The 10,760-nt window shown below is 44.5% G+C and overlaps 1 protein-coding gene across 1 annotated transcript in view; it reads left to right on the top strand.

The window, feature by feature from the left end:
• Positions 1-1,015, top strand: part of LOC103276500 (cytochrome c oxidase subunit 7A2, mitochondrial) — a 5,733-nt gene extending 4,718 nt beyond the window's left edge. The window contains exon 4 of the mRNA XM_008073920.1: positions 821-1,015. Coding sequence (XP_008072111.1) covers positions 821-879 — 59 coding nt within the window. The 3' untranslated portion in view covers positions 880-1,015. The remainder of the gene's footprint in view (positions 1-820) is intronic.
• Positions 1,016-10,760: the final 9,745 nt, after the last annotated feature.

Here is a 10,760-nt window from a genome sequence, read left to right as displayed (position 1 = left end):
CCACTCACCTCAGCCTCCCAAAGGCGCGGGATTACAGGCTGAGCCACCCAGCCCGACTTTTTCTCTCTCTTTAAGCACATGAGGTTTAGAGGGGGAAACGGGTATGTTCTTATACCGAGAGGCTCAATGTTCAGTTTCTCCTTGGCTTCCCTGAGCAGCATTCCTTCCTGCAAAGTGTGGGACAGGACCCTCTCTGGAATGAGGTTCTTTGGACGCTCTGTCAGATTAGGGTTCTGCCCTGGGCGAGTGAAAGGAGGACAGGAGAAGGTCAGGGAAGGATTTGGCTTGCCGAGTCCTGAAGCACCTCAGTATTGTAAGGGAAGACTGTGACAAGGCTGTGGGAATTAGGAGTGGAAACTGGAGGGAAACACACCCACGCACACGCACGCGCAAAGTCTTAATGCTGCCTTACCCGAGAGTGTTGCTTCTCTGCGGACAAGCTGGGACTTGAACTCCAAAGTTCATGCCGAGGAACTTCTCTACGAGGACAGCCTGCCGTTCAAGCAAAAGGGGCATTTATGGATCAGGGCAGCTAGGGAGTGACATTTGGACATCAAGCTTTTCTTTTTTGCTTTTGCATACTAGGTTGACATATACATTATTGTGCCATGCCTAACACTTTGTATAAAAATAAACTAACATTAAAACTAAATTAAATGTAATTTAAGGTTTTGCCAGCACCTATCAAAATACTTTTTTCCAATTATGACAGTCTTCATGCAAACCTTGTCTTGATCCCATAACCTTAGGACTGGAATGCTAAGTCTGTACAACTAAATTTCAGATTTCTGGTAAGTTCCTTTTTTGTTTTTAACTTCAGGAACAGCGTATGCCATCTATCAGCTGGCTATGGCTTCGTTTCCCAAGAAGCAGGACTGACTTTATGCACCAGCAGTGGCTTGGATCGGTTTTGTTCAGCTCTCTATGGACCAGTAACCTGACAAGGAGCTCTTCTTTGGGGATCAATATTTATTGACTTGTACTAACTGCCACCAATAAAGCAGTCTTTACCATGCTTTGTCTGATTTTATCAGTCAGGATTCATTACACCAATAGTTTCAGCTTTTGGTCAGCCTTGTAAATCTTACATAAGGTGCAAAAAAAAAATGACGCTTTTGCCGTTAAACTTGTATAGAGCACCATCATTGTGATATTTTAGTGAAATTTTACTTGAAGCAGCTCAGAGTTATTCTTGGATAGTCTTCGGCTTCACTTGAACTTGGCACTTGAAATCGTATTGCTTTCTTCCCCCACCCCCCAGGCCAGCCGAGATGTGCTCGAACCTGGGGGCAGTGGAACAGGTTCTTTGGCTCCTGGGGTCTACAAGTTTCTTTTTTCTCAGCTGTGAGAGAGTTTGCTTAAATATTGGATGTACCCACAGCTTAGAATGGCAAAGTAACTCAATATTTGTTCACACTCAGAATGGATTCAGAGAGGTGTCTTAACCAGAACCAGCCAAGGCGGGATTTCCTGGCTTCCCCAGCTGTCATACCATCTCCTGGGACCACAACTCTCATTTGCCCTAAACTGAAGTTGGGTGCTTAATAAATGGTGGCCATTATTGGCTTCTCATAGCAGGAATATTTAAAGAGACCTTCTTGGGGAACACAAAATGCAAGTAGAGGGAATATAAGAATAATAATAATAAGAACTAGAGTCCTGGTGTACACGGTTGGTCAACCCTTCTGGCTGGCTGAGGTGTCTCTGCACAGAACTGGTCGTTTTAGAAGCTTCCCGTTTGGGATTCCTTACCGGGTCTGATTTTATCACTTAAGATTTGTTACACCAATAATTTCAGCTTTTGGCCAGTCTTGTAAATCTTACATAAGGAACAAAAAAATGATACTTTTGCCGTTAAACTTGTACAAAGTACCATCGTGATACTATTTGATATTATTTGATATCATGGAGAGCAGCCTCTTGTGAACCACTACCTGGGACTTATATGTATATACATCATGATTGGTAATTCAAGTCAACAGGTCCTACGTGCTGACTGTGTACCATAAACTGTTTTTGTGCCTGCACTCATGGGGCTTATGTTGTGATGGCAAGGAAGACAGTTAATTAAAAAGTCATTTGTACAGTATGTTAGAGTCTGTACTGTGGAAAAAAGACCAAAGGGGAGAACTGGTGTGGCTGGTTGGTTGCAGTACTAAGTAGGTGGTCAGTGTTAGACTTCAACTGTCAAATTTGATTTAGAGACTAGAAGGTGAACTAATCAGTCAGATAAAGTTATCCCTTTGTATCTGGGGGGGGGATTTACTCCAGGGCCCCCACAGATTTGAAAGTGCTCAGATGCTCAAGTCCATAATAGGAAATGGCACGGTATTCGCATATGACCTCTGCACATCCCCTGTAGGCTTTAAGTCACTTCTAGATTACTTAGGAGACCTAATAGTGTGTAAGAAAACAAACAAGTCTGTTCAGTACAGATGCTGATGCAAACATTTTTTTTTTCTCATATTTTTTCATCTGTGCTTGGTTGAGTCCACAGATGCGGAACCTACAGATACCAAGGCCAACTGTATATGGGAAAAGGCATTCTGGAAGGAAACAGCCTAGAGTTAACGCCCGAGGTGCCTGCCGTGCTCAGAGAATGGGAAGGCAAGAGCAGATGCCACAGAGTGGGAGAGGGAGAGCAGGTGAGAACCCTGCAGGCTAGTTAGTGTAAGGACCTTGGCTTTTTCTCTGAGTGATACAGGGAGCCATCATGGGATTTCTCACGGAAGAGGGACTTTGCCTGTCTGTTGTGTTAAAATAGACCACAGGAGCCAGTGGTAGAAACAGACTCGTTAAGATGCTTATGCAGCAACCTAGGTAAGGTGAAAGCTAAGAGCCTGTGTTAGCCATGAGGTGATGAAAGTAGATTAAGATCAGAGGAGGGCCATTGCCAAACCATCGCCATCATTGCCTTGCTAGACTTGGGTGTAGCCATGTGCTTTTTGAGCTATGACTGTCGCCATGTTTCCTGGCTTTTGCCCCCTTCCCTACCTTGGGGAGGTGAGTCTCCTCTTTCTCGCTCTCTAATTTACTTTTTAAATAAACTATTTTCTAATCTAAAAAAAAATCAGAGGAGGATATTGACATTCCCTTCCTCATCTGTCCATCCATACATCTATCTGTCCATCTCACACTTATTGGAAGTCTACTTTGTGTCAGGCACCAATCGACTGAGAGGACACAATTGTGAAACAGACCAACAAGCCCCTTCGTGAAGCTTACATTGTGTCATTGGAGACAGGCCACAATGAATTCAGAAGCAATGGTGATGTCCTGTAGCGGGAACTATAGCCAACAGAGTCATCTACTAGTAAAAATAGTAGCTGCAAGCTAGAAAAGGGCTCAGTGACATCTGAACCGAGACCAGAAACAAAGGAGCCAGCCAACAGGAAGAAAGCATCCCAGGGGATGGGAGGTGAAATTGCTGTGCTGGGAGACTTGCAGAAAGAAGATTAGTGTTGATGGAACACAGGAAGCCTGAGAAAGCAACTCTCATCTATTGCAATGACAGACTCCACAAATGGCCACGCCCTGCGCTCAGGCTCTAAAGCGATCTCTCCCGGTTTCATAATATTTTGAAGCACGGTCTGATAAACATTGATTTAGCAGGAATCCCAAACATAAGCTCTACATGTGGACATTCCATCCATCAGTTATCATTACTATTATTAGCAAGAACTAGAAGCTGAGAAAATACAAAGAGAGATCAAATGCACAACGGTGACGTTTGGTGTTCAAACCCAGATCTGTCTTGCTCCATAGTCCACTGTGTGCCTGGTATGTCCCTCGTCACCTCCTACTTGAAGAAAGAAGGAAAGTGCTCAGGATAACCTCCCCAGCTGGTTTCCTAACAGACTTCATTCCCTTTAAACATTGCTGTATCACGATGCTGTCGGATGGATTGGTATCAAACAGCTGGCCATTTGCGAACCCCTCTTCTCTCAGGTTCCTGTGAACCTGGCCGTGCGCCTGCTGTGAGCTCCTAAATCCACTGAAATCTGTCTCCCAGTTGTTGCTCAACATCTGAAAAAAAAAACAGCTACTACAAGTCAGAGATATTTTGAAGGACTCCTTTAATTAATGAGGAAAGCCAATCAAAACTCAAGACATCTTCTAAATTTCTATCCTAGTATAATAAGTATACCGAAGGGGAAAATGATGAAATATTTACAATGGGAATGCATGGAAACTAAGAACTGTCCACTGACATGGTCATTTTTGAAGCCTACATGAAGTCCGCTGAAGGAAAATTGACTCCTAATATTAGATTTTGTGAACTAGTGCTGTAATACGTGTGTGGATGGATTTAACACTGGACTTGAGTATTGATTCCCAGTTATAAGTGTTCTGTTAACATAAGGAAAGATGGACCACATCTTGAATTCTGAGATCATGCCAAATCCCTGGTGACCCTTTGCAGGAGGTGTCATCTTCCCTCGGGGAGCTGCTAAAAATATTCTGCGGCATTATTCCGATGATTAAAGGCCGACACCCCTGTTTGGCCTTGTTTTTCTTTCCAGGCCATTTTATCTCAGTGAATGCAATCAGCAAAACAGGCCGTGGTCACTCAGGCTTGGCTGCCCTTTCCACAGAGCTTCTTCCTAAAACAGGCTCTGCTTTGGGACGGCAGGATGCGAGGAACCATCTTGACTGTTTTGGTGACACAAACATACCTTTACAGCATGCCATTTTCCCATCTTAATTCTATCCTCATGGCAATGAAAGTGATGTCAAAAGTTTTCTTTTCACTTTGGTTGGAACATAGAAGGAATAAACCAGGAGTCAGTCATGGATGAGGAGCTAAGAGTCTCTTTTGCTCACCTTTGTCTGTGTTGATCAATAAAATTCCAGACAAAAGGCAACTAGCAGAATCCCTGCAGGGGATTGAAAGACAGAAAAACTGGCAAAACAAAACAAAACATAAAGATACCTTTCTCAAGAGGTAATTTTGACCATTAGTTTGTTTCTCAAGTCTTGAAAGATTTCCTATCTCATCCCCAAAGCTACAGCAGCCTTGCTTAAATAATTACATTTATGATAGCTGGTTTCCAGATCAAGCCTTTGAATGGATATAATTTTTTTTGTAGGTGATTTTAAGTATGCTGAGAAAGAAAAAGAAATTGACTTCTCTAGAACCCTTAGTAAGTACACCATGCATTTATTATATTGGTATTTAAAAGCCATTTACTGATTATAAAACTCATTCTTACATATAGTAGGTACAAAAAGAAATAAAGAATAACTGTCCTGATGGTGTCCTATGTTCTATGTGTAAATGACAGGAGCACGGGAGTGGTTTTAGGACTCTCTCTCTCGTCTTGGCTATGCTTTTATTTTATTTGTAGAGATGAGGTGTTGCTACGTTACCCAGGCTGGCCTCGAACTCTTGGGCTCAAGTGATCCTCTTGCCTTGACCTCCCAAAATGCTGGGATTACAGGCATGAGTCACTGCGCCTGTCCTTGCTATGCTTTTAAAATCCTTCAGCGTGGCACAAATGCATTCCCTGGTAATTTACCCTTCCAGCTTCACCATGATATTAACTGACTTGGGTTGCTGTAACGACACAGACTGCACAAGCCATGGGGATCGAGTTCCCACAGCTCTGAAGTCATGGAGTCCTGTATTAGAGTGTTGTCACTGGGTTCTGGTGAGAGCACTCTTCTAGTCTTCTTGTCCCATCTTCATGGGACTACCTGGGAGAAAATAAGGGATGTTTCTGGTTCCAAGTCCAAAGGTTTCCAGAAGGATCTCTTACTGGTTCAGGCTTTGTCGACTGGAGGGCACTGCTGTGGCATCACTCCTTGCCAGTTGGGCAGTACCTTTTTTTTTTTTTTTTTTTTTGAGTTGGAGTCTCACTCTGCTGCCCAGGCTGGAGTGCAGGGCCATGCTCCCGGCCACCACAGCCTCAACCTGCTGGGCTCCGGCAATCCTTCCGCCTCAGCCTTCCAAGTAGCTGGAACTACAGGCATGCGCCACCACGCCTGGCTAATTTTTTTGATTTATTGTAGAGACGAGGTCTCACCAAGTTGCCCGGGCGGGTCTCGAACCCGCAGGCTCCCAAAGTGCTGGGATGACAGACTGAGCCACCGAGCCCGGCCAGGCAGTACCTTCTTGTATTCGAGGAGTTCATGTTCTGGAGAGTTCCTCAAAAGAGAAGCTTCTGGGCACTCGGTGTGTTCGGTCAAGGGCGAGTAGGAACCAAGCGCATTGAACGACGTTTGTTTTCTAAAACAGCAACGCAAAGCTGTGATGTAGATGAGAGACACAAGTTAGTTCTGCACGTGTGGGCCAGTCTACTCCAAATATTCATGGCAGGAGAAAGAGAAATTCTGGAATGTACGGAATCTGAAATGGGTGGCATCTTGGCATATGAAGATCCATCGCAGCAGTTTTTGGTTTTCTGAGGAGGCATGACCAGGACAAGGAGAGACGTAGCTGGAGGCCTTGGGGTCTCTAGGCAGTGGTGTGCACGTTGGCCTGGGTAAGAGGTGACACGGCGGGTGCGGAGGACGTCATCAGAGACCAAGCGAGGTTTCAGAACATTGAAGGAATGGATTGTGGCTTGGTGACGCGAAGGTGGCGGGATGCTGGCAGTGACCTCATGTCTCATGTGTTGGATTCTGAGAGAAGGGGAGCTGGATTGTGGGCAGCTCTGTGATGAGGGTGGGCTCTCACCCTTAGCTCTCCACCACCACCGTTGGGAAGGCAGGAGGCCGGTGGTGGTACTAGTCTAGGTCGGCGGTCATCATTCATGTCGCTGCATCTTCCTTATGGAGAGAGACGTAGCCTCCAAGACGCTTGCTCAGAGATGAGAACTGCAGGACAGAGAAGGCGCAGCTTGGAGATGAGGCTGGTGATGCCGGGTTGTCCTGGTTGTGACGAAGGCCACACTGGTTTGGGAGCCAGCTGAGGTCACAGCCAACCAGCACCCAAATAACCACGGTTCTCAGCTCCCGTGTGTCCCTGCAGGAGCATGCACCCTCCAAAGCCTACCAGTTTAGCACACCACATGCACGGTGACATGAGCCTCCATACGTTGCCCACCCTCTGCCACGTCCCTCCTTGTCAACTGTTTCAGCAAGGCACAGAAATCAACACATTCAAGTTCTGCTTTCAGACACCCCCAAACCTGGAACTTCTGTCCTAGGGCAGCAGTGGTCTGTAAGGAGAAATGAGAAGCACCTTTTCCTTTTCCTCTATATTCATTCAACAAACATCGAAAAGTCTCCTATGACCCAGTCAAGGTTCTAGACCCTGAAGGACACATCCGTAAGCAAGAAAGGCAGAGTCCCTGCTCTCAGGGAGTTCCATCCTGAGTCATGCTTCCTCAGTGAGGCCCCGGAGCAGCAACTTTGGAGGCCAGAGCACAGCCTGCTCTTTGTTTCTGCAGGCCCAGCACTCACTGATTCAACCAACCACAGGTCGAAAATACAATGTTTGAGGAGCCCGCGGATACCGAGGGCCTGCTGTTCATATCTGTGAGTTCTTCAGAGCCACCCTTGGGACCCGAGCGTCTCTGGATTTTGGTATCTCAAGGGTCCTGGAACCAACTTCCCATGGATACCGAGAGATGACTGTTATGCAGAGTTCCAGCTTTGGGCTTTTTTGTTAACTCCTCTGTTAGTGTCTCTTCAATTAAACCATCAGGTGCCACAGAAAGCGTTTTGGGATGCACAACGCCACAGTCAGTGCTTAGGGAACAATCTACATTTTTCTCTTGTCGGTGGGACAAAAGTCTCCGAAGATGTAGCTTTGTCTGTGACACTGATAGCCTTCGCCGGACTACAAAGCCCGGGCTTCTCCCTGGGCCTCTTGTGAGGGTCTTCCCAGAGCCAGGTAAGCAGCGAAGATGGCACCTCTCGCAAAACAGAAAACAGCTACACTTTTGACACGGCAGGATTTTTGACTCTTGATGAGTGCATCTAGTTTTCAAAACTCTTAGGACTTTGCTTCAATCAGATTGAAACTTCGGATCTGTGAGTGTCATGGGCTTCCTCTTCCACTGACAATCTCTACAAAGATGTGACCCCCAGCCGAGCTTGGGGACAGGAATTGGCGTCTTCATGAGAGTAACGGAAGGTCTACTTTTTCCTTAGGTATCTTGTCTTTCAGGGTCCCAGGGGATCCCGTGACAAATGCTAGCATTCCACACTCCGTGATCCCTTTATAGACAGGGCAGTGTTCTCCCTTGAAGAGAACAACACGTCTCTCCAAAGGGACAAAGGGGTCGCTTAGGATGGCTCAACTTGAGACCAACGTTCATAAATCAGTGCAGATCCGGTGGCAATTTTTTGATGGAGTGGAAGTTCCCAGTTCCCTTTTTGGGCGCCCCTAGGAGTTGGGAGGCATTGCAAGGGCACCATGACAACACAAGAGGGCAGTCGTGGATAGGGAGGACAAGCAAACTCCCCATTCCTTCTGTTCCTGTAATTGAATACTGTTATCACGAAATCTGCAAGGTAGCTGTCAGGACCCCATGATTTGCCGGTCAGGAGTCATCTGGTCCTCTGAGCAGTGGCTCGGCTCCCACATGTCACGGCAAGCTTGCTTTGCATTTTGGCATCTTTCCTGTTCAATGCTAATGTCCTCGAAGTATAATATAAGGGCTATTTTGGAATTCTTCCCTCTATTATATGATATTTGCTGAAGAAATGAATCTTTTGTGAGCACCCCCTGAATACAGGCTGAGTTCTTAATTTTTTGAGCACAGTTTTACAAAAACGCAATTTTAAAGGTAGGAGGCTGAGGTGAGGGTATTGCCTGAGCCCGCGGGTTCAATACCCACTTGGGCAACTTGGTGAGACCTCATCTCTACAATAAATAAAAAATTAGCCGGGTGTGGTAGCGTGCACCTGTAGTTCCAGCTACTTGGAAGGCTGAGGCAGAAGGATTGCCGGAGCCCATCAGGCCGAGGCTGTGGTGGCTGGGAGCAGCCACTGCACTCCAGCCTGGGCGACAGAGTAAGACTCCAACTAAAAATAAATAAATAAATAAAAATAAATAAATAAATGACAAGTAAAAATGGTAACTGAGGTGTGTGACATGGTGTCTTGATATATGTCTACCTTGTGGGAGGGTTGAATCAAGTTATCTATTTTTATTTTTATTTATTTATATATTTTTAAATCAAGTTATTTAACACATGCATTACTTCACATACTTTCTTTTGTGGCGAGAACACTTAAAAATCTGCTCTCTTCACTTCTCAGAAGAAGATATACGGGCAGCCAACAGACACATTAAAAAGTGCTCAGCCTCACTCATTGTCAGAGACATGCAAATCAAAGCCACATTGAGATACCACCTAACCCCAGTAAGAATGACCATCATTAATAAAACAAAGAACAACAGATGATGGCGAGGACGTGGAGAAAAAGGAACGCCTCCACATTTCTGGTGGGAATGCAAACTAATGCAACCTCTTTAGAAGACAGTGTGGCGAATCCTGAAAGAACTAGAAATTGACCTTCCATAGAACCCAGCAATTCCCCTATTGGGAATATTCCCGGAGGAACTCAAATCATTCTACCAAAAAGATACCTGTACACATATGTTTGTTGCAGCTCTATTCACAATTCAAAAACATGGAACCAACTGTGCTGCCCATCGAGGCTGGAATAGATAAAGAAAATGTGGCCCATATACACAATGGAATATTATGCAACTACAAAGAAGGACAAATATATGGACTTCGCAGCAACTTGGATGGATTTAGAGTCGATCATACTCAGTGATCTATCACAGAAACAAAGAACAGAGTACCATATGTTCTCACTCATAAGCAGACCTTGAACAATTATAATACTATAAAAAAGGAATTGGCAGCAGTGGGAAACTGTTGGGGAGGGGAGTGGGAGTGGCAGTTGAGGGAAACTGCCAGGGGAGGGAGGGACACAACTCATCAACAAGGGTACCTGCATGATCAGTGTTTATATACTTAACCCTGAATTGTACCCCACATCTTTATAATAAAAAATAAGTAAAAATAAAAGAAAAAATCTGCTCTCTTAGCAATTTTCAAGTGCACAATTTATTGTTCTTAACTTTAGTCACTTTAATGTGCAAAGGGCCTCTCGGATGTATTCCTCCTGCATAACTGAAAAATGTTGTGTCCTTTGATCGCCATCTTTGCGCAGTCCTAGACCCCAGCCTTTGTAACCATCATTTTACTCACTGTTGTGTGAGTTCAACTTTTATACACTTCAAGTGAGTGTGGGATCATGCAGTGTGGGTCTTTCTGTTCCTGTCTTACTTCACTTATGTTAAGTACTACTTAGTTTCATTTCACATCTTGACAATCATGATTAATGCTGCAAAGAACATTCCTTTAGATGAATAGCCAATGGTGGGATTGCTGGATCATATAGTGGTCTATTTGTGATTATTTGAGGAGCTTCCATACTATTTTCCATGATAGCTATATTAATTTACATCCCCACCATCAATGTACATGTGTTCCCTTTTCTCCACATTTTCACCAACACTCGTTATTTTCCATCTTTTTGATCATAGCCATTCTAACAGGGATATAACTCACTGTGGTTTTATTTTGCATCTCCCTGATGACGAGTGTTGATCTTTTTTTTTTCATATTCCTGTTGACCATTTGTAAATCTTTTGAAAAATTTCTATTCAGGTCCATTGCTCACTTTTTGTTTGGGTTATTTGTTTTCTTACTATTGAATTGTTTAAATTTCTTATATAGTTTGGATATTATCAGGTGTACGGTTTGCAAATATTTTCTTCCATTCTGAAG

This window comes from Carlito syrichta, unplaced genomic scaffold, assembly GCF_000164805.1.
Source record: "Carlito syrichta isolate Samal-C Ts95f unplaced genomic scaffold, Tarsius_syrichta-2.0.1 Scaffold316211, whole genome shotgun sequence".
Classification (NCBI taxonomy): Eukaryota; Metazoa; Chordata; class Mammalia; order Primates; family Tarsiidae; genus Carlito; species Carlito syrichta.
The sequence above is the reverse complement of the archived record's forward strand: the minus strand, read 5'-3'. Positions and strand labels throughout refer to the sequence as shown.